The sequence below is a fragment of the Chroicocephalus ridibundus genome, chromosome 12 (genome assembly GCF_963924245.1).
Source record: "Chroicocephalus ridibundus chromosome 12, bChrRid1.1, whole genome shotgun sequence".
Classification (NCBI taxonomy): Eukaryota; Metazoa; Chordata; class Aves; order Charadriiformes; family Laridae; genus Chroicocephalus; species Chroicocephalus ridibundus.
Window position 1 is genome coordinate 10,367,910 of NC_086295.1, and position 24,605 is coordinate 10,392,514.

Sequence of the window (24,605 nt, forward strand, 5' to 3'; positions counted from 1 at the left end):
TTGCAAGGATGTTATACCCTGGCCAAGCTTACCTAAAATGCTTGGTAATCATTGTCAAATGCAGTATCATTTTCTTCCTCATCCAGCACGTGTTACCGCTCAAGCAGTTACCTGCTTGCAGTCAGGAGTACGTTTATTTCAGCCAAAAGTGTTACCTTTCCAAAGGAACCAGCTTTTGTGAATTCCTAAAATGGCCTGAATTGTCCCTGAAGTATGTTGATAAATAAATTTATCTATAAACTGCTGTAGTTTAAGTAGTGTATAACTTAGGAAGTTGACTCACTCTGGAGTGATACTAATTTGTAAGGTGTATTTGCTTAACAGGGATTCGGTTTGCTTTCTCTTATTGAGCACAAATCCTGCCGCTGTATTTGTGTTTCATTAGCAGTGTGTTCACAGTCAGTTTTTCCTTTAAAAGGGTGATGTCTGTGTGATTTCCTCCTTCCCCTCCCCTAATTGCCATTTTTAATTAAATGTACTTTGTGTTGAAAGATAAAACTTAACAGGCTTCTAGGGTTTTCTTTTTCTATTACCAGCTGCTAAGGGGAAGGGGCAACTGATGTACGGAATTATTCATCTTTTATTTCCCCTCTGATCTATGAAGAGTGAGAGAGCTAATCTTTACAGCCATGTACCAAAAATGTTATGATGGAAATATATCCTATGTGGAACAATGTCAGGCAAATGATTTCGCAGGGCAGTGTTCCCTGTTGTACCAAGGAGCCAACGGGGAGCTTCATGTTCCAATGTCCTCAGCTCTGTTTTGTGTATGCAACACTTGAAAATGTTTAGGTTTTCATTAGGTTTAGTTTTTCTTACCAAGTTTGGTAATAAATAAATAAATAAAAGTCTGATGAAAATATAAATGTTTTGATAATCTTCATATTCTTACATAATCTGCAGCTATGGTAATAAAGAGATGATAGTGCGCAGAGCAACAGCGCTTGTTGATGTTAACGCTGGAGTTCAAATGAACAAACAGAAGCTAAAATACAAGACTGCTTCTCTTTCTTTCCTGGCGTTTTTGTTGCTGGAAACTTAATTTTCCAGCAATGAACAGTATAATCAGATTAATTTTTAGCCCTATCTACTTGACATAGTTAATATTAATTATGTATCAGTGGAAAACTAGAAAAAAAACATTACTGATTCTGTCCTCCAAAGCGACCGCCAAGCACTTACCCTCTGAAAATCAAATCTTTGCAAATTCTTTCAGATTTTCTAAAAGGTTATATTCTACTTTGATTTTTCTTTTTCAGTTTCTGGCAACTTTCTTAGATAAATTTTTTGTTTTGTATGCATTCGCACGGTCTACTACAACCCTACAATCCGGAGCTTTAAAAAGAAAAGAAATCAGTTAAGGGAAATGTTTGTGTTTGGTCTTTTGGCCTGGCAAACACTTGCAACGTTGAATTTGCATGATTTTCACTTTGGCCAGGTGAAAACCTTCATCTTCAGAAGGAAGTTTGAAAACTATGCTCGTGTAACGCCTAACTCAAAAATGAGTTACATGCCTAAGAAAGTGATAATCTAGCTTAAAGAACAGGCACGTTTTAGATAAATGCAAGTGTGTTTTTGTGAGCCCTCCAGTATTCTCTCTCAGCTATGAGTATGGTCTCAGGTATTGAAAGTATGTTCAGAAGTGAGTTTTCCTTTGGTCTGGCTTATCGTACATTCTCCCTTTCCCTGCATATGCTCATGAATGGAGGCCCTTCAGTTGATTTTGATGGAATTATGCCCATTTACACCTGTTTCATGAGTGACATTGTCATATCAGTAACAGTCATAAGCACGGCAGTTTCATAACATGCACATCTCATTGGGACCAATGTGTAAAATTATAAATGGAGACTTTGCCAGCCTTGTTCTGGGATACACAAGAAATAACTTGGGGAAGTAAATACAATCCATGAAAAAGGCTTCCTTTGATGAATGATAAGCTGACATTGGCAGCGGTAAAGAGGAGCAAGTGTCTGAACCAGGGACAGAAAGCTGTACGTCAAAGGAGATGCAATACAGTACGTACCACATCTTGTACTTGTTCACTTGACCAGAAACAGACATTATGTCTGATTTTTTACATTCAGCTGTGACATGACAGTTATTATTTTGTGTTTTAAAGGTGCAGTTTCATATCCTACTCATGTTTGAGGGTTATTTATATTTGCAGCATTTCCTGTGATGCAGCCTAAGAGAGAACATGGCTTGTCTTTAAAAATACTGTTTTCAATCCATATAGCTCCAGCAGATACCAGAATAACGATAACAATGCTTGTAAGAAAATAGAAAGATAGTGCATAACTTCCAAAGGAAGTTTTTTTTAAATTCTCAGCAATTTATTTGATAGAGCTATATCTATTAGATTGTTACTGTGTCTGTAATATTGAATGAAATTTTTGGTCCAATTAACTCAGCATCTTCTGGCGTTAGTGACCTCTGGTTCAGAGGGAGGTTAAGAAAAGTGAACATCAAGCCATTTGGATTTTCAAAGCACTTTTGTGATGTAAGGTCAAACTATATACCTTGAAGATATTGACACTGAAATGCAAAGAAATTGACCTGTAATTTTCTATTTTTTATATTGATACCTGGTCATTGTATTTAGTATTGTTATCTTCATAATGTGATTACATACTCTGGGAAGAAAGAGTCCTATTTGATCTTTTTTAATGTCATTCATTTCTGAGAGGGAGCTGTTGCTTTTCATATTTCTAGGCAGTGAAGAAAATTATTTGGTTTTAGGTTTTGAAGTTTTAACATCTGTAAATGTTTTAGGTTTTGAAGTTTTAACGTCCCTCCTCCTCCCATTCTGAGTGAAGTGGCTTCTTTTTTCCTGTTTCGTGTGATACCTCAGACCTCCCCTTCCCGTCTCACCCCCCATCTTGAAATTATTTTTCAAGTATCTCATTATACTTTTACTTCTACTTGCAGGATTATCTAACTGATCTGATTACCAATGACAGTATTACCTTCTTCAGAATCTCAAAGAAGATGTATCCTCACAGGCCTGTACTGATGGTTATAAGCCATGCTGCTCCTCACGGCCCTGAAGATTCGGCCCCTCAGTACTCACATCTCTTTCCTAATGCCTCACAGCACATGTAAGGAAAGATAAAACCCTTTCATTTCCAGGTTCAGGAGTATAGAAGTCCTGGGTACCTCTGGGGGAAAAATGTTTGCTTTATAATACTGTTGGCGTGTTTGTCACAAATACTTAAGAAGAGTTTCGAGATTTATTTTGTTTTGCCTCTTCAGACTAGTACAGGTATCTTGCGAATGACTACTGTGTCTAGAACTCAGAATTGTAGCTCACCGGGATAAATGGAAAGATTCATGTTGAATTCATTGGACTTTGTAACAACCTATTTGGGAAGTAAAGCACTGTTTTACTTTGAGCAGAGGGATCAAAATCTGGTTCTTGGTCTGTAATGTCTTCAGGGGAAGAAACTCTACCTCCCTGTCCTTATGTATAAACTATATTATTTTATGGGTATTACTAAAAATCACGTAGTATGCAATACTTGTTACTCCTGTTTCATATATGGAGAGAAAGGAAATAAAGGCCTGCAGCACCAAATCAGCCAAGCTATTTCTGAATGAGCTGGTATGTCTGTACATGACCCAGTACAATGTCTTGAACAGGTCCCAAGAGCAGTATCACCCGGTTCCTGAGTTAACATGTTCATAAGCTCCAAGGTGAGATGGTTCTTGTTAATAGCACAGAAATATTTTACAGGTACAGCTCTGTAATGCTCCATTACAGGCATCTCCTCGCATGCTGATAAAATGAATGGTTCTCCCAAATCACCTTTTGGCACAACTGAAAACTTTCCAATATTTTTTTCTAATTACAGGCTTCATGCATTCGTTGGTGTTCAACATTTGTAACTTTCTTCAAGTGCTCCCCCCACCCTTTTTTTTTTTTAAGGGGAAATCTATTTTATTTTGGATTTGTGAAGGAACAGGGAACTAATATTAATCAACTGGTAGCCAAAGCTTCCTCAGGACTTCTCCAAAGTCCAGTGAAATCCATTTGAGTTTTTTCACTTTATTTAAAATAGAGCCTGAGAGAAAAAGCTTCCTTTGTTCTATTGTCTAGGTATTGCGTAACTTAGAATTACATATTTCATTATTTTGTGCTGTGCCACCGAAGAGAATCTGTGTCCTAGATCTACAGCAATGCAATATTTCGTGGTTGTTTGCTGTTTTATGCTCATTTATTTTCTTTGAAATTAAAATTACAGAAATGCCAAATGAGCAACTTCCTAGAGCTTATACCCAGTATTGACCTCAGTCTTATTAGAAGTTCCTTTGGAAGGCATTCGTATCTCAGAGATGATAATCGTTTATCAAGCAACGTTCCGTAGCAATTTAACTATGCTAGGCGAATGAAAAGGAGTAGAAGAATTTGAGCAATGAAAATATAAACTACATCTATTTTTTTCTTTTGCTCATAGTTTAATTTTTTTTCCACACAAACTAGGTTTATCTTCCTGATTATAAAGTAGTTACACAAAACTTTTTATTTGTAGGTGACTTTTCTTACAATTATACAGGAAGTGTCACTTTGTGGGAACAAGTTTTGTTTGTAAAGAAACAAGTTATCTTATTAGATTAAGGAAACTGTGTTTTACTTTGGGATATGAAAATAAAATAGGATTTTAAGTACATCTTGTGCAAAGAAACTGTCAATCTTATTCTAAACAATCTTACCAGGACTACATAATAATAATCTGCAGGGGTTTTCATTGGCCTAGGTTTAAGATTAAATGTAAAAATGCAGAACGTGCACCATTCCCTCACTGTATGTACAAATTAGTTCCCTACTTTCCATTTTTTCCCTTGTTCCCACATTCCAGGGGATCCCTCAGTAACAGATAAATCTGTCAATGATAAAGAGATGCGGGCAGTTCTCCCTGTTTTGTTGTCATGTGGATGTGGTAGGGAAGGATCAGAACACAGGTAGGGCACTTCTTACGAATTGCCCAAAAGCAGTAAGCACTACCCTGAACAAAGTCCTTGCGCAGCCCTGGAAGCAGAAGGCAGTAACCACTGATGAAGCCTGCAAGTAGATTGTAGAGCTATATCCACAAAGCAAAGCGAAGGTGTGACTGCAGTGCTTACGCTGGTTGACATACATACTGCATCGTGTAGCATTGCTAACGATAGCTAAAAGTGAGTGGCACGGATTTTAGCATGGACCGACAATCAGAGTACTTCTTTGCTTGGGAAGTCTAGTATGTACTTCTGTTGCTAATTTGTGCTGCTGTTCTCTTACTTCTATTATTACATGTACTTGCTGGCATGACCATTCCACCCTATACTGCAGTCTCTCTCTGTCTCAGTCTGTAGAGCTCCTTATCATGTGCATCTGCAGTCTTTTCTTGTTTGAAAATTATTCACATCAACCAGCATTCACATAGCAAACCCCCTAGGCTGCATGACTGGTTTTCCTTTTTTACTGCCTATACTGATAGCTGCAGAGAATGCAACAATGCAACAGCTGGGCAGTTTAACAGCCATCAGAAATGTTATTTCTACAGAGGGCACATTTTGCCACACATCTTTTCCCAAGGTCAAATGCAATCAGACTAGGACTTATCTTCTGAGTACATTTGAAGAGGTTATCTTAACCAGCTTCTAGGAATGTTATATTTGTGTATTTTTCCCATAAGACAGACAAATCTGTTAAGTGTAAGAGGGTTACATTTGTAGTAATCAAAGAAAATCACGGGCTTTGGTTGGATTAAACAGCGGGAGGTTTCAAATCAGCCAGGAAATCACAAAGTAAGCTGAAAGGGAGTTTGCCAAGCATTTTTGATTCATTCTGGGCATCACATAGCAACAATTTCCATAACTGTCAGCGTTTTCAAAGGAGCAATGTCATTATTTCAGCCACAATAACATTCTGAAATTCAAGAGGCTATTAACAATACAGAGAGAATAAACACCAGCCCTTTCCTCCCTGTATGAAGAAGCCTCCGTTTGCCACCTACACGCATTTTTCAGATAGCATCTAACAGAGGGAGGCTTTCGCCATAGAACATTTCACTGTCAGATTTTTAATTTCATGTTTATATTAAAACTCTTAAGATTACCTGTCATATTCAAAGAGACCTTAGATACACAGTATTTTGAGGAGAAGCTTCAACTTATATTGCTATTGTTTATCTTAATAACTTACCCTGCTGCATACACAAAACCAACAGTAGATATTTGCCAAATAGGAGCTGAATTTATCAGGAAATTGTGTGTTGGGAAGAAGAAAATAACTGAATATCTGCTATTTTTTCCTGTGTTACTGTGTCACCCTCTTGTCTTGCACATTTGCATAGACTGAGTTTATTGCTTTGAATGAAAAAAGGAAGCCTCCACAAATCAAGAAAAGTAATTTTTAATATTTTAGACTCTGCAGGTGATGCGTTTGAGCCAGCGTATGAAGAAATTGACAAAGGTGGTTCTCAATCTTAAGTAATAACATTTTTTTTAGGAATTGATACCGTAGGTAAAAATAACATTTCTTGCCAATGTAAGCTATAATATAGCTTTGTAGTGAGTTGGACATGATGCAGAGACTCAACATCATGGTAATGATATATCAAAATAAATATTTCCTTTAGATCCAGCTAACCTAGGGCAATTTAATTATGCACAGAAAAGCAATCTCTGCAACTGCCAACAACATGAAATTATGGACAATAAGTGATATTTCTCTTCATCACTTTAATGGTGTCCCAGGATCGTGAGAACTTGGAGGGGCATCACGATTCCAGGAGCCATTGAATCCAGCTCTTGGGATTTTTGCAGGGACTTTATTAAAGTTTCTGGTTATCACAAAGGAGATGATGGTTGGAAAATGTCTGCAAAATACAGTCCTATTTCCCCTCACCCCTGCTTTTCTTGGCAAGTCTTTAAAATCCAGCTGTGTATCCTCTTCTGCTTGCTATGAGCTCACGTGCAGCATGATACCACTAGGTAGGATGTCTGTGCTCCTCTAAGTACATCAATCTGAAAGTATTCAAGTAGCCAGTCACGTTGAATTCAAAAAAGCCATTGAAGAATATAGAACATTTTCAGCAAGTTCTATGGTTATTATTAAACAGCTTGCAGAAACCATAATATTTGGTGCTAATGTGGGCAGAGCGAAAGAAAAGCAATTACGTGAGTAGGGACTCTATAGTACATGCTTCATCCAGATCGTATGTGTGGAGTTAGACCTCTGAGGTTAGTCTTTTGGCCTTGAAATGTACCCATGTTTGTCTGAAGACACTGCAAAAACAATGTATGTTTACTTTTTTAATAGATTTTATTCCCCACAGAGTTCTTCTCTTTCTCCCATGTTTCATATAGAACATAAAATTTTAAGAAAGTAAATCTAATATTTGTTTGTCCACCTCAGAGAGTTAGTCCTATAGTGTTGATTAAATAGAAGTTATTGGTAGACATTACTATGACTTTTTTCTATACTGCTAAAACATTCTGGTTTTCTCTCTGTTCCTTAGCACTCCCAGTTATAACTACGCTCCAAACCCAGACAAGCACTGGATAATGAGGTATACGGGTCCCATGAAACCTATACACATGGAGTTCACTAACATGCTACAGAGAAAGCGCCTTCAAACCCTCATGTCCGTGGATGACTCTATGGAGATGGTAAGATTAGTAGTCACTTTTTTTGGCTAAACAGGTTCTTGTTTCTTGAGCTAAGATCCAACCTGTGCTGTATATGAATATAAGGGGGAAAGGAGGAGGAGGACTGCATCAGTTTTTTAATAGTTTGTAATCCTCTCACCTCTGAGGATTTTGTGTCTCTATTCAATGTGTAAGGATCCTCATCTCCTAAAGACAGGTACCGTGAGTTGGGTGGTGTGAGCGAGCTGATTTGTTGCCACAGAGCCACTACTGATGAAGGGGAAGAGGGAGGGATCACCTGAGAAAATGTGCATCATAAATGTTAAGACTGTATCACCTGGTAGTGAAAACTCATCCCACAAACTTCTGGAAATAACCACCTACCTGTGGGCCTGTTTTGATCCTCTAACACTGAGTTTCTGAGAGAGAACAGCAACAGCAAAAAGAGATGCTACAGGAGTCCTAACTAGAATGATCCCATGGTAAAACAGGCCCAGGATGTTAAATGTTAGAAGTAAATAAATATATAGGTAGATTATTTTTTTTTAATTAAGTGTGAATTATGTAATAATGAAATCTCTTAGTGCAAGCTGGGTGTCTTGAACAGAAACGTCTGAATTAGCTAAAAGCTACTCTGAAAAAGAATGGGTTTCCAGTTGTAAGAGGGCAGATTCAAAGGTGTTGCAATTTACTGCTTATCTCTTGGCATTCTTATTCAAAAAAGGTAGAACATATAAAGTAAGAGGAGTCCTGTAAGGCAAAGATGAGATTATCTGGATGGCATTGCATCAACTTGCTAGTAACGTCTTATAATTACTGATTCAGGCAAGCGTGAGTTCTGCTTCGTATTAATGGACCTGCTTAGATGGATCAGATACCAGTATTAGGGGAGATTGGCTGTTTTACTACATTATTTTGATTTTCCATTTAGTAAAATGATTTCACTTTGGGTGATTCACTAGAGAGAGGCAAAATCAGTCGGGTTGATTTATAGTTATATCGCCAAGTTAGCCCCATCTTTTCGAAGTGAATTATACACATCTAACGGTCTTTCAAAAATTAAAAATCAAAAATTAAAAATCAAAATCAAACAAAACAACCCAAAAAAGAACCAAAAACCCACCCAAAACAAAACATTAACAACAGAATTTGTTTACTTCTTTGCTGATGTGTTCTGCATCTGTGTGAGGCACTACTTTGGTGGTGCCCCACTACCTCCTACCTTTGCAAGTGAAAATGTCACATAAAAATTCGTCTTTGGTGCTCAGGTTGGTACATTTCACATAAAGATTCTCATGTAAATCCATGGAAGCAACCACAAACAGAGTTAAAGCTCCTTTTAATTCTGGCTGTTAGTTCTCCAGCTAGTGAGAAAGTACGACTGAGTGATATTTATCTGGGAGAGATTTTGCAAATATTCTGCATAATGGGGACTCATTTGTCTGAAGGCAAGATCGTTGAGTGTTGCGTAAATAAGTGTGAGATTCAAAATGCTGTCATTTTATTAAAATTGTTTGCTGCAGGAAAAAGATAAAAGTGGAGAGAAAATTTCAAAAGTGCTTATCACCTTGAAACTTTTCTCTCTGTTACCATATGTATTTAGTACTAGTGTGACAGCTCTCAGGCAAAATACTGAGCCCAAACACTTACGAAAATGTGTCATGCTATATGTATTTACCTTAAAATAGAAAACAAAAGTTTGCCTTGTAATAGCCACAGTATTCAGTTAATCAAATTATTATGTGATTATGGATTATTCACAACGGTTCATTGTGATATCTCAGTGCCATTCTGAACTGTTGTTATTTATTTGTATATTTGGCATATATGTATTTGTATATTAGACATAGGCAGAAAATTATATCCAGTATTCTCCATATGGTACTACTCAATGGAATGAATTTCATATTTTGTTTTGCTTTTTTTCAGATTTACAATACGTTGGTTGAAACAGGTGAACTGGACAATACATATATAATATACACAGCAGACCATGGTTATCACATTGGGCAGTTTGGGCTGGTGAAAGGAAAGTCCATGCCATACGAGTTTGATATCAGAGTTCCTTTCTATGTCCGAGGTCCAAATGTGGAGGCTGGGTCCTTGTAAGTTCCTGGCTATTGTATGTGTGTGTATGTAATGACCAGAAGAATCCTTTACGTTCACATCTCTAGTCGTATTGACCTGGATCCAGATAGAGGCACAAAGTTCTGCCTGTGCTGACTGACTTCCTGCTCACCTTGGCAGAAAAATATAAGTGCTTAAAGCAAAACTGATAACATGTGCTGATATAACATAGTCAAGGTTCTTTGCCATTGCCTTTTTGCTTGCATAGATGTGCGGCACAAGGCACTACGCTTTTGTGGATGTAGTTGAAAGAGCCACTTTGAAATATGTCCTATCTAGGAAATGCTTACTTGCCCCCTTTTGAGGGATGCAAGTAATACACATAACCACGACATTTTCAAGGTAAAAAATACATTGTATAACGTTCACTGGCACAATAGATAATTATTGCTGAACGTTTAAGTGGAGTCACTTGTTTCAGTTTATGAAGAAGAATGTACATAATAGTTCATATATTATCATCCCCAAAAGATTCTTTCCAGCTCATCCTTTGAGATTACATGGTTAGGGCTGTTTGTCGGATGCACGCAAGCATGCAGAATATGACTGTTAATTAAAATGGTAGCTTTGATCAGCTAAGAAATTATGTAAATACACTTTCTAAGCAATTATTTCAATAGCAAATATTTGCACTTAAGTAATGATTTTGGACAGAGTGCCATAATTTGCTGCCTTTTATTTATATCAGTGTGCATGTTTTAGCATAATTAACACACACAAAGTCTTCCACACACGATTTTTTTTTCTTTACCGCGGAGGAGATCTAGTGTGTAATACAGTAGCAAATATTTATTAAAAAAATCTCATTTCATTTGCTGGTTAAATTCACTGATTCACATTATCAGTAGGCACAAAAATGTTAAGTTCTGTAGATAACTGCACTACGTGTCTAATTTATTTACAGCAGTTATACATGTGAAATAAACAATATTACTTCTCTAAAGAGCAGGGGAGGAATTCCTCAGGTGGAATTAAACATATTCCCTCAGCACTGAAAGAAGTTTGTCTGCAGCAGCACAGAATTTCAAGAGCTGGATTAGCCTTCTAAGAACATGCTCTTTCCCTTTGCAGTTTTTGGTCTTACTGGAGAGCGATGCTAATATGGCCCAAGTAAACTGAGATCGTTTTTCTGCAACATGCAGTGCTAGAGACCAGCCGCCTCGTGTCTGCTCTAGTTCAAGGGTCTTTACGCCCAGACATATGTAAAAGCTGTGAAACCTTCCCACTCAATTTTTATTTTCAGTGGCTTCTGAAGATGAAAAAATATTTCTGTTAGAATCAGAGGAGTCAGCGTGAGAATGTCTAGCAGAACAGAGCCCATCACAGTACAGCAAATAGGAAGAACAGGATAAAATACCTCGGAGGGGGAATGTATCGGATAATAAATTGATCCTCCCTTTCCGCCTGATTTTCTTTAAATGGCAGAACTTCAATCATCCATGTTTTGTGTGAACCTTATGTTTTTCCTGCAGAGTAATTGTCATGACTCCCTTTTGATACCAACGAAGATTTAATAGCAGTCACGCTAGCAAGTCATTACTAAGCTCTCATTTCTATTACCAAATATGCTACACCACTATTATTAGTAATTAAAATCAAATTAGGTACATCAATTTAATTCATCATCCATGCTCTTGTCAGTGCCTGTTTGCTCGCTTGCTCAAAAGATGTAGTAATTTTTAAATGGTGTCTCATTAATGAGTGTGAATTTAGCAGCTTGCTTCTGTCCTGTATGTTGAGCTAGAATTCTGCACTGACACGTAGAGCCACCCAGCTGGTCCCATCCTTCCTTTGTGCCTGCAAATCATGGCCTGGTGATTCTTTACAGTCACTGCTGTAGAAGACTGTCTGTATAGCAGTATGATCACTTTCTTTTTCTTTTTTTCCCATTTTTACGAAGTTGAGTGCCTTCCTTGATTTTTTTATTTTTTTTAAGAAATAAGGAAAAGAAATAGTACGCAGCTAATAAACAGTATGTATGTATGTAATATTGTGAATAATTACACAACACTGTCATAGACATATTTGAAATGAGTTTGTAAGGTTCAACATAAACGGAAAACACTTCTGCAAAACCAGACCCATAGTAAAACCAAGTCACAGGATTAGAAATTTGGGCATTTGTTCAGCTGCTGGATTCTGGACGGTGCGACTAGATGCTCTGGTGCTTGAACTCACTCATATTTAGCTGTGGCAATTCAAGGAATTTGGGGACAGGAGCTCTCTGTACTACTCGGGAGTTGATGCCAGTGTTGTAACAAAATTTGAAATCAGTTTAAGTTCAAATATTGTCCCGTTAACTGTGGTGGCTGAGGACCATATGCCAGACTCTGCTAAGTAACAGGGCATGCCGCTTTGCAGGAAGGATAACTCTGCACTTGGGAAGAGTGATATTATTTCAATTAAAGCTGTGCCTTTATTTTCTCTCTCTCTTTTTTTTTTCTTTTCTTTCTCCATAACTGCTTCCTCTGCTTTTTCTTTCCTGATCCCTTTCCTTTTTCTGTCTCACACTCTACATTAACAGCAACTTTTAGTTATTTAGTGTCTAGCAATATATTTCTCCTCATGTTCTTTTCAGAACATGCTTGCTGAGATATGAGCTGAGGTACTTACTTCTATACCATATTTTGAAACAGATAAAGCATGTGCTACCTGCCAAATCTACTTTTTAATAAAGTCATCAGCATATTTGGCAGACGCTTTGGTTCTATAAGATACCCAAGGAGTTTTTCCAATGCTTTCTCATGTTTTGAAGGAATTTTGAATGCTGTTTTGCAATAATTAACTAACTTTGCCTTATGAACTACTTTGTTTTCTCAGAAGTGCTCTGTGCTAAAGTTTTAAATCTTCATATTAATCCCTCTTGAGGTTATGCAACTTCCCTATACATTTTAATTCCCTTCATGGAAAGGAATTGGATTGTGTCCTCTCTTCTTCTTTGCAGATGTCACAAAATAAGCCTTTTCAGATCCGTGGTCTCTGTGGAAGAACTGGAGTTGCTTGGTATCGTTGCTTAGACTTTAAACCGGCTTCTTGTATGTGTTTTTTCAGGAATCCTCACATTGTGTTGAATATCGATCTCGCACCTACAATTCTAGATATTGCTGGATTGGATATTCCATCTGATATGGATGGTAAATCAATTCTAAAGCTTCTGGACTCTGAGAGACCAGTGAATAGGTAAGATATGGAAATGTGTGTGTGAACATGCACGTGTTTGTACAGGAGACTGAGCAAGTGTTCAGCACCATGCAGCAAATTTAAAGGAAAATATAATAAAATTACCATCTGTATGAGTACATCATTCACTGGAAAATCTAAAGGCCTATTTGGCAATATGTGACTGACTTCAGTTATTTATTTTCATTTTGTCAGGTTCATATACTAGCTATATGGCATATATGGCATCTGAATATACTGAACGTAATCTGTGTAGCAGCGAGAGGGCTACACGTGAAGGTCTTTAGCCACTTGAGTTATAGATTTTAAATGTCTCTGTGGCATCATTTGTAGCAAAGCATTTCATATTGAATAAATTGTAGAATAATTGAGTTGAAAGGATTGGTTGTGTATTAGACTATAATATAAAGACAGGCTAGCACTCAGAATTGAACAGTTATTATTTGAGACCTTCCATCAATACTTTCATTGGAAAAAGACTGGATGCTTGCTAGAGAAAATCAGCAGAAAAAGGGAAGAAGGAGATTTGCTTTACAAGTAGTTAGCTGGAGGGAGAGGGGGAAAAGAGCAGCTGCTTTAGAATAGGATACTCTGGGGGTAGTGTGCAGGTTAAGAGCCCAAACTGGAGTCAGGAAATCCTGATTTAATTTGCAATCCTTTGTGATCAAGGACAATTCAGTTAATCCCCTGTGCCTTAAATATGCTTATGTTGGAATAGTTGTACTGTGTGAATCTGTTGTGGATTTTGTGCCTGTGAGAACAGACCTATCCTATGTTTGTTCGTGATTTGCACTGGAGAGGCGTATGTGCCTGCTTCATAAAGCTGGCTGTCCCCTTCTGCAGTTCTATGTAATGTTTCTCATCTGAATTGGGGGTGGGAGAGAAAGCTGGGGCATGACTTGATTACTGGTTTTGTGGAAATTGCTTCTTCCTCTTCTGGTTTCCTCCTAGGTTCCATTTAAAGAAAAAGATGAAGGTGTGGAGAGACTCGTTCCTAGTAGAAAGAGGGTAAGGAAAGCGTTAATCACAAAGCCCAGTCTTTTTAAATAGAAGGATACTGAATAGCTGAAGCCAAAGCAGCACTCCACCACAGACCTAAAGCCATTTAGCTGTGCCAGCAGGGACAGGGTTGCAGTATGCCTAATGGCAGTGATTGTGTGATAGGAGGGAATGTATGGCCTTTGCCTACAGCCTGCATAAATGTGCTGTTGGGGTGGGGGAAGGGGAGTTTTACTTGGATTGAAAGATGGGAAGGCATCCCGTTTTTCTTTAGGCTGCTGCCCTCCCCACCCCCTCCACGTTCCTGCTTGTATCATGGGAGTATGAATAGCCTTTCCTCTCTGCGTGTTCATCTGCTGGCCATTTCCTCTGCCTTAATACATAACATGAGGCATGAAGGGTTTGCAAAGTGCAGCCCTGTAGAGTGAGGAGGATATGGTCTCTTTATATCAACTGTTGTTACTGCCTGCCAGTCAGACCTGAAACACACTGTCTTGGTTTTGTATGTTTTTGTATGCCCCCTGAGAGCATGATATGAATAACTTTTGTGTAATCAGAGATGATGATAAGTGCTAGTTTCTACTGGACTATTAAGTTTTGGCCACCAGTGATGACCTGGTGACTTGGCAGATAGCCTCCTTCTCTGAGCCTTTTCAGCAAACTGTATATATATCTTGGAATTAATATTAATGCAAAAATAAATCTTCCCCCCAAGTAAACTGCTGCATAAGAGGGAGAATGAGAAGGTAGATGCCCAAGAAGAAAACTTTCTACCCAAATACCAGCGTGTGAAAGACCTCTGTCAGCGAGCCGAGTACCAAACGGCTTGTGAACAGCTTGGCCAGGTAAGGTGTTGAACCCCTGACTGAAAGTTAACACCTTAACTGTGACAGTGTCCTTCACCTTGTCGTCAATGCCAGCTTAGAAATCAAACGGCTTATTCTGTGGCCTTTGTTCAAAACTGTATTACAGCATTTATGAACTTGACTGTCAGTCAGGAAATTGCTGATTCAAGTGCCTCTGTATTGATTCCTGACTACTGTTAAGAGAACTGCCTATGCTGTTTTAACATTTTATTCCCCAAATCGAATGTGGTTGGGATTCATTAGTAATGAGAAGTTACAATGAACCTAACGGATTGTCATCCTCCCAATACATATAGCTCCCTTTGCTTTGAATTCTTAATTTAACTCATTTTGTTGTTATTATTTGGAATTACATATAATAATGGGAAACTAACATTCTGTGAATGTTGTAATATATCCCTCCTCTTAACAAAAACGTACTGTGAAAACACACATGCAATTATGGCTGCAGGCAGTCTATGTGTATCTGGGCACAAAGCTCATCGATTGTGTGTCATTTCTCTTGTTGTTGCGTAACTGTTGTGGGCAGATATGAAAATATGCTCACTTTAGATCCGAGTTATGTAGAAGAAATCCAGGGAAAAAAATTTAGAGTAGTATCAGTACATGATCTTGGCGCAGGAGAAGGCTTTGCGAATTTACTATAGCAGTGCAAAGGCATAGCACAGCTATCTCCATCCTCTGGAAACATGGCAAAATTGACTCTGTGCCATTGCTTTCTCATCCAGGTACTGGTCAAAGTACCCCCTTCCGACGGCTGTAACACATTCTGCCTGGGGACATGTGGACAAAGGGGTGAAGGTAGATGTCCACATGCTAACATGTCTGTTATTAGACTGGCATTACCTCATACCCTGGCAGCTCAGAGGGCCGTCAGAATAAGTCAGTCTGTGGAATATAACGTTCTTGCAGACATGATCTGAATGGCCTACCAAGGCTATAGTGAGTAATAGGCTACTGAGGCTACAGTAGTTCATTTCCTACTGTCGGAGGCCAGACTCCCTGCTTCTGGCTCTACCAAGCAAGTAGTTCAGTGCACCTGTGAAATGAGTCCATTGTTCCTTAGGTGTTTGGATCCAATTTATATGTATAAGCATTTTCCAGATGCTCTTTTCCTCCTGTGGCTTCTTTGTCAGATTTAGTATGCAGAGAGATTATAACATCCTTTTCTTCCTAAAAATATTGAACTGCAGTAGTTTATTGTCATCAGATGTCTTGAGCTGAAATTTTAGATGGGTGGGAGCAAGCCATTGTTTTTTGAATTTGCAGTGCTCTTTGAGAAACTGGGGGAAAAGTCATTGTTTCTGCTACAACACCATCCAGTAAGTAGTTTGGGGAAATACAGCTTTTCTTTTTCCATCAGTATTTTCCCTTTGAGAGGTGTTTCAACTTCTTCCTTTTGTCTTCATCTTCCCAATTATTTTGTACATTATTGTAAGAACAGAGGGGAAGAGAGACTTTCCGAGTCTGTGTTGTCACTGAAGCTGTCTCTTTGCATAAGGTAACTTAGCTACATTCAGGCTTTCTTACTCTAATTACCACATGTCTCGGTTATGGAAGAAAGGGGGAAGGCGCCCTGTATTGTCTACATGCATTCACAGGCTTATGTTTTCTTCTGTGGATAATAAAATATCTTTGACATCTGCAAGAAGTGGGCATAAAATGTCAACTCCATATTCAGAATTGCCAATAAATTCCAAAGTGAAGGTGTGTTAATAAGAAATGCATGTGCTGCATCCTCATTGTCAGGAGACAGAGAGGAGAAGAATTGTTTTGAGCAGTTCAATCAGATGTAATTGGAAGTGATAGGATGAAATTGAGCAAAAAAGAAATTTAAGTTGGACATCAGGAAAAATTGCCTAACAATCAAGTCAATTAGAGTCTGGGAAGGGCTCTCAAGGGAGTCTCAATCCATCTAACCCCTGCTCCAGAGAATATGTCCTAGTAGTCTGTCTAGACAGCAGGAATAGTGGGAGATGAATGTGCTTATTTGAGGATAAATTGCGTCTAAATATGGGTGCACCCAAAAGTCTTTTCAGAGTGAAGCAAGACTAACTTCTGAAATGACAAATGGGTGTTGTCTGTTTGCTGGTGCTGTTCACAGCTCTGCATAGTAAGTAGAATGAGCCCAAATGAATAACATACCACTGCCTTGGGGGAGTTTATGGTATACAGATACACTGGTTATTTAGCAGATGTCTCCTGATCCTGCAGGACACTTTATTGTTGTGCATTTAACAGTATCTGGAGTGTTTAGTGCAAAAGGTGAATTTTCTCATCCTGAGGCAAAGATGAAGAGAAGTCTGGGTCAGAATTTAGGTGAAAGCGTGCTAAAATCATTGGGAATCTTTCTTTTGACTCAAACAAGTTTTGGGGACCTGCTATTCCGTGCACAGAGAAGTCTGAGTGGTGCCAGGGAATCTGAAGTGTGAGCAGGAGACAAGAAGGACAAATGGAGGACAAACACTCAGAAGGGGAGTGAATGAGAAGAAACAAGGACAGAGCTTAGAGTAAAGGAGAGGTAAAGAAAGCTTTGAATTGTGAGATGGAAAATTTGAAATTCTGTTTTGTGAGAGTGCAAGTTTGTGAATACAGTTCTATCGCCACAAAATGCTCTTCCTTTGCAAATCTCTGTCACCCTCCTTGACCTATAATCGTTTTGATAAGAGGGCACCAGGATGATGGAGATGAGGCTATTCACGCTGTTTAAAACCTTGTTTCAGAGTCCATTATGTGGGATTTTTTTGGCAACACTAATATATGTAAATTCTTCTGAGTGCAATGGGAATCTGCGTGTTGCCATGTTTTCTTTTTCAGTTAGTAGGGTTTGGTCTGTGTTAGTTATTTGCATCCAACAAAGGGTGACTGTAGGCTCAGATGAAAGAGTAGCTCAGCATTTATATTCAAGGATTTAAAAGAGATGAGCGCTTTCTTCCCACATGAAATAAAAAACGTTTATCCTAGTACCTAATGGCTTCCACACAAATTTTTTCTCTTCAGTGTAGTTCGGCCTTTCATTCTAAACGGGCTGTTAAGTGGAAGCTGACCCACTTTTATCTGGCGGCCTGCATTAATGTGCTTTTGTGGAAGCCAATTATGATATCAGCATTGCTCTGTAGCGTATTCCCAGCAACTCCACAGTATCATAACAACAGCTGCACAAAATCTCCCTCTAAGTCATTTGCCAACTTTGTGCACATTTGCTAAACGTGCAATACCTGCAGCACTGCTGATTGCTATAGGGAATCTATGCTGTACACGTGGAAAAAAAAACCTAAAAGTATTAATTTTGTCTTTAGCGGGATCTGGTATAGTACAATAATATTTCTAACTTGTAAAGAAAAATAGTTTTCTGAATTCACATTATTTCCTTTTCAAATCCTTTTTATTTTCAAAGCTCTGTTTATGTGCAAATTGGATACAAGTAGAATTTGCCTTTAAATAGCATTAAAAATATTATTTTATATGACAGTTTTCGCCAGGAGAACATTAAAAATGCAAAAATTTGCACTTTGTTTCCTTTAGATGCTCTGCAAATAAAAGGGTTGACACACAGTCTTCCCTCTGGTTGCTTTGTGCTGTACCAGGATCACGAAGGGATATTCTCTTTTGTAACTGGTGTGAAGACAACATAACTAAAAGTATGTCACTCACTGGACTGGTCCCCCCAGTTCTCTGACGTAACATGGCATGGCATTGATGAAAACTATTCTGATCAATCTTTCCTCCAGCAGTTCATAAGTGGATCTACGTGTAGATCATATTCCTGCCACCATAATCATCATTAGCCACTGCTAACGCCAAGGATGGAGCAATAGAAAAAATTGCTTACATTTTGTCCCTTTCCTGACACCACTGTAGCTTGAACTTACGTTATCCTGACCTAGGAAACTAAGTCAGCTTTTATAAGGAATTTCTTTAAAAACTGGGAAGAAAGTTTTTGATCTGTGTGTCTTTTGTGCTTGTCCAGGTCTTTTGTACCTAGCAACCTAAGGTTACTAAAGAATTTTGGTTCTGTTGATAAGTGAAGCATATCAAGCCAGCTAGAATCCAGATAATTTTAATAGCTCATTAGGCGGATCTTTGGAGTTCCTGAGTTCCAGTGCGAGTTGCACATGCTCAGCAACTTTCAGGATCCGGTTCTTAATCTGTAATTGCAACAAGAAATGACTTGTTGATAACTTCATACATTAAAAATTTTATCAGCCCTCAAACTGATAACATTAGGAGGCAACAAACCATGAAAATTAAAATTGTGATGATTTATTAAGGGCTGTTATTCAAGGATTGTATTCCTTATCAAGAATTATAATTAACAAAACTGTTTTCCTTCTTTAGCCAGAAATAGCCTATAATGATTTCCAGAGGCTATTTTACTTACAGGGTTTTTTTGCTTGTTGTTGCTTCACAAAACCAAGAAATTTGCATCTCTTGTTAAGTGAGATTTTTAAACTCCTTGTTATTACGGTTGTAGATGTTCCAGTTAGCTTGCCAAAATCAATACCAAGATTTAATAAACCCCCCCAATTTTTCAAATGTCTGAACATGAGTAGCAGTGTAGTTTAGTTCAAAAGCCAACGAGCTGGAGGTCAGGAGACTGGCTTCGGCCTCACAGCTGCTACGGACTCGATGTGGGACCTCAAACAAATCAATTCCCCTTTTGTTGCTGCTGGTTTTTTCCTCCACCACTAATGTAATTTCTGCTTAGGCTGAACTCACTCCTTAGCTTCTGCAGTACCTAACACAGCAGCTGGGACCACTTGATACCACAATCCAATTATAAGATTAATAATAAATGAATTATATAATTGTAATCTTAAATTTAGTGGAATAGCTCATTTTTCATTTGCATGCTGGTTGATTGTCCCACCTGCCTCACTTCAGCTTACAGTCTGAGACATTAAAAAGCCCTCTAAATTTTCTGTCAATAAATTGTTCATCCGTCTTATAATTTCAAGGTTTGACTGATACGTACTGTGTGACAACTGAAATTGAGCTGAGGGTCCAGAGGTCCAAATCTCCAAAAATCATGAGTCAGTGTAATGAAATAATGTCCCGTTGGAATGAAGACCAGGCAGTGCTATTTATATACTGGTGACACAAAATAGAGGAAACCAGACTCGTCCTTTGCCAGTGGATAAATTGGAAGAAGGTACAGGGTGAGGGAGGAGCAGTTAGAAGATTAAGAGAATAATAAATGCCCAAGGAACTGGGCATATTCAGTCAAAAAAAACAGCTGAGGAGAGAAGAATCTGTCTGCATGAATCTAAGAGATGCTATACAGAAGACGAGCCAATTATTTTCTGTTAACAAGGACAGAGTAGTAGTAACATGTATGAGACAAACAGTGGGGAACTTCAGGCTGACTGTTTCCTGAGGCCTGTAACATCTGAGGGGTAGGACGAGCCGCCAGCAAAAGCAGTAGAACTACATCTGGTGGAGAAGGGGCTTGTGTCTCTCTCTGGATTTTGCTGTTTTGTTCTCATTAGCCCAATAAAAAATAACGCAAGGAGCAAAGCACAGCAAAGGAGAAGAGCTAACTAAACTGTAACTTGAACTGTTTTGCAGTGACTAAACTGTAATGGTACTGTTTCCTATAAGAAAAAATGTATCCTGTCTACTCGTAAATCAGTTGTTTGGACTGGAAGTAGAATATTTCTAGTCATTAAAGCAGTTTGTCTGTAGCTCACCATCCAATGTGGCAGCAAGGATGGGATTCAAAAAGCATCTGCATAAACTAAAGACGAGTGATATTGCTGAAGTGTTTTTGTCAGGTTGGTGACAGGGACGTAGGACTTTATTATCCTGCAGAAATTTTGATTCCTAGAGCCTGTATTCCTAAAACTGTTGGGGAGGGAGCCTTGCTGGCAGCTAACTGATCAGAGAGTTTCACTTTTCACTTCTCTGTAAAAGGAAATGGAATCTCTTTCGCTTCACAAAAAGAGGAGCTGATGAGACACAGCATGATGATTTAAGGCTCAGCTCTGAGAGCTGTATATTTCAACTGGAATCTTTTCTTAGCAAGGCTTGTGTGATCAGCCCTTCTCCCCTAAAGAAAACAATGTCAATTGAGAGAGATTCATTGAGGGGAATGAGTGAATTGTAGGAAAAAATCCTACAGGGAAGGTCATGGCTATTTGTTTCTGATGGGGGCCTCAAGTAATGACTTTGAATTAACATCTGTGATTGCTGTAGTAGTAAGAAGACATTGATGCACAATAATGCAAAAAACACTTGATGGTGATGGAGACTGTGAAGGAAATAATGGGGTTTTGACACACAGAAAAATACAACATGTCTTTTTCTGGAAAGAGGTCATTTGCATGTTCAAGGTGAATAGTGTTACTGGAGGGAAACAGGGCATCTGTTCAGTCTACAGCTGCTGCTGTTAAGATTCATGTTTCATAGATATTGAAGTCCTAATTTACTCTTGCTGATATATATATATATGTATATATCTATATAGCAGGTAGTTTGGTCTGGAGGGGAGAATATATGTTACAAACTGTCTTCTCTTTACCTTTGTGGTGTACCTTTGTACAAGATTTCTGTTCAGTAGCACTAATTTCTCCATTAAACTAAAGCCTGCGCTCTTCTGCCTTGCACACAAATAACTGAGTAGCATGTGCTGTGCAGCGGGAGGCAGGGTAGAGGATGGAGCAGAAGTGTTAGAACAAGCCCAGCACAGTAGGTGGCAGAAAGCACAAGCACAGCAGCTAACTTGGCCTGCCTGAAGATGGTGGGAAATTTCCAGCTGGAACAGCTTTAATGATTAAATGAGGTGTCTGGAAAGTTTTGCACAACGTGAGCTTGATGGACTTCAGGACATATTGCAAAAGCCATTTATTTGATGGCTTGAGTAGCTGTTCTGCAAGACTTTACAGGAGGAAAGACAGGTTCTTCCTTCGGCGTTTTGATATGAGCTGGGAAGAAGATTGTGGGGGAGTCTGCGTTTTCCACTGACTTTTCGTTTGTGTTTAACTGCCCTCTGTTTCGGGACTTAGCTCTTGTGAGATATTATGATCTATGGAACTTGAATTAGGAACACATCTTTTGGCTTAATGAAGAAAAGACCTGAAAAGTTGAGGGCAAGTGGTGTGAACTAAGAGCATTTTGTTTTCTGGACTGGTTGAGTTAATTCACTATTTATATGTAATTATGTTTTGCTGCTGGATGGTTATCATTTGTAACTGTGAGCCAAAGTATCTCTGGGGCACTCTGGAGTTCTTCATATAAGGTTTTAATTATTTAAGTTATTACCTCTTGTAAAATATTTTAGTTGCTTCCAGGGGTTGACACAGGTTTCTGCATGATGGTGTGCTGTGTGCTAGAAACCAATTTAAGATGCCAGAATTCACAGTGTTCAGAGCTTCTTGAATGTCAAGCAGGGATTTTCACAGGTCCCTTGAAATTACTGCTCTTTATCCCTAAGTTTGAAAGCATCCTGTGGAAATGACTGCAACTAATATAGCTGTGATACTGACCTAGAGAATTTGTGTTTGTACTTGCGAGCAGACCAAGGGTAAGTTGTTGAATCCCAGACACGTTCACACACATGCCCATATCTGTTTCAGGGGTAAAAAAAAAGCAAAAGCTTGGGATTTGGGTGTTTTTTGGGGATGTTTTTTTTTTCCTCCACATGTGTTCAACGTTTGCTTCTAAAGTCATTTACGTAGCTCTGCACTGCAGTCATTCGGCAGTGGGCCTGTTAATGCATACAGTGTGCCCTTCCAGCAAAGCCTTTAAGATGTTTTCACTGTAGCATACAGATGCCTTGGAAAGATTTAAACTGCACCAAAAATTAAAGGATTTTTTCCAGTTCACCTGGAGGGGAAAAATGAGCATCACTTTCTTGACAGGAGATGAAAGAAATAGAAAAAAAATATTTTTTGGGCTACGCATCAGAGCACTTATTTACAGTAGTTCTCATCATGGCATTTAACTTGCCCTCTGTTGAATCTTCATTTTTCATGTATTAGACACCTACAGCATAGAGCTCTACTGAGCAGAAAATGCAGTTTCTTCATATATTTTCAAAAATAAGATCCAGATGAATTGAAATGGGAAACAGCAACAAATACTTTTACATCTTTTTTCATTGCAAAAGAAACTGTCGCTTATTCTAGTAAAATAACTTTTACTTCAAACCTCAGTCTGTGCATCAATCAATGTTAGCATTTATAAAAAAAAATGACTCAGCACTTTATTCTTCAAAAGGTTAATTTGTTCTACATCTCATCTAGGTAAATGCGTCCAGCTTCACGGATGCAGACAGTCATGCAAAGGTGTCTGATTCAAATGTCTTATTGTCAGTATCTCTCATTGAGTTTCTGTGATTCCTTGTGCTGAAAGTTAAGCCGGGCTTATCTGCATCAGCGCAAGGCTTGGGTTGTACCAGAGGCTGGACACCACCTCTGCACCTAAGAAGTAATTATAGCTCAGGAGACTTAGTATCCAATTGTCTGAGGAAATAAGCAGACACACCATAAAACACTGATAGTTTTCAATGAGAGGATCTCCCATGGACATAAATAAATCCACTGTAACTAGCCAGTTCAGTGATACTGTTTTCTTACTTTGCTGTCATGCAAACAGTGGAGTGAATTTCAATGGAGAATTTGGGCTTTGTTGTCCTAGCCTGGGCGCAGCTCTCTGGGAATGGAAGTGACTGAATCTCCCTCGTAGAGCTGCAGGCTGCTGTAAAATGTCATCTCACTTGGGAGCTGTTGCTGTTTTTCCTTCTGTTCTTTTATTTGGAAAATTCTCAATATTCTAGCGAGTCCTGGAGGCACAGATTTAGGATTTTGTAATAGGGAAAAAGAGGAATGCTTCTCAAGACTCAGCAAAAAGCTGAAGTGTTTCCAAGACTCTCTACTTAAAACACTACCAGCTGCTACTGTGAGGTTTTTTTATTTATCTCGAAGCCCAGCTCTGAAGCTAATAGTGTGTTGGTAAATAAGGGAGTAGGTGAAATTACTTCATGATGTATCTGGGAAGTTGGTAAAACTTCTGTGCCAGATTGAAGGTGGCTAAACTCCCTTGCCCTCGGCACAGCTCTGACAGCAGCACAAAGGGAGCTGTAAGCAAGTTACTTTGGGGTTTGTGTAACAGAAGGAGTTGGAGATTAGAGATGAGATTTTCTCTAGTTTGAGTGGAAGAGGGAGGAGATTCTCACTTCACAGGCATCCAGTGCAACTCACCATTGCTTTTTAAGCCCAAGGGTGTTGAATGGGAAAAGCTATTAAAAGAAATACTAAAGATGGAGATAAACTCATGGAACTACAGACTTCCGTAGCTGATCCAGCCATACCAACCCTTCTAAAGGTCAGTGAAGAGAAACAGGTGCTTCTATAGAGCAATCCTTTTTCTTATCTCTGCTACATGGCCACTTTAGGATGAAGTGAATTATACCCTGGTAGTGACCGTTACTCCTCTTTGACTGTAGAACGAGTCTTGATAACCAGCTCAGACCAGATCTTTACAGTAAAGGAATCTACAACTTGGATAAAGTCATCCCACCATCAGGCATTTGAACTAGGAAAGAGAAGCAGACTCCCCTGAAAAGTATTTTCCCTTCTTGTAGAGTATGGGATGGGGCTGAGATTATATGCAGGCCTGGAGTTTGGTGCTGTTTTAATGGTGTAATAGTGGCATAGATTCCTGCCAGCCTGACAAACACACTTGCTGGTAGGCAAGGATTCTTTTCAAACTTGTGGATAAAGGTTTGAATGTCCTTGGTTTATGCCACAATTACACTTCTGGAAGTCATCATTTGTCACCTCCATGTTTTTTAGCTGTAGT

General features: G+C 38.7%; 1 protein-coding gene across 14 annotated transcripts in view; it reads left to right on the forward strand.

Annotated features, from left to right (window-relative positions):
- The window catches only part of SULF2 (sulfatase 2), a 162,591-nt gene that overhangs the window by 120,348 nt on the left and 17,638 nt on the right, over positions 1 to 24,605 (forward strand). For all 14 annotated transcript variants that reach the window (XM_063350492.1, XM_063350488.1, XM_063350502.1 and 11 more), the window contains 6 exons: positions 2,932 to 3,101; positions 7,503 to 7,653; positions 9,562 to 9,737; positions 12,811 to 12,939; positions 13,891 to 13,947; positions 14,654 to 14,783. In XM_063350492.1, coding sequence (XP_063206562.1) covers positions 2,932 to 3,101; positions 7,503 to 7,653; positions 9,562 to 9,737; positions 12,811 to 12,939; positions 13,891 to 13,947; positions 14,654 to 14,783 — 813 coding nt within the window. The remainder of the gene's footprint in view (positions 1 to 2,931; positions 3,102 to 7,502; positions 7,654 to 9,561; positions 9,738 to 12,810; positions 12,940 to 13,890; positions 13,948 to 14,653; positions 14,784 to 24,605) is intronic.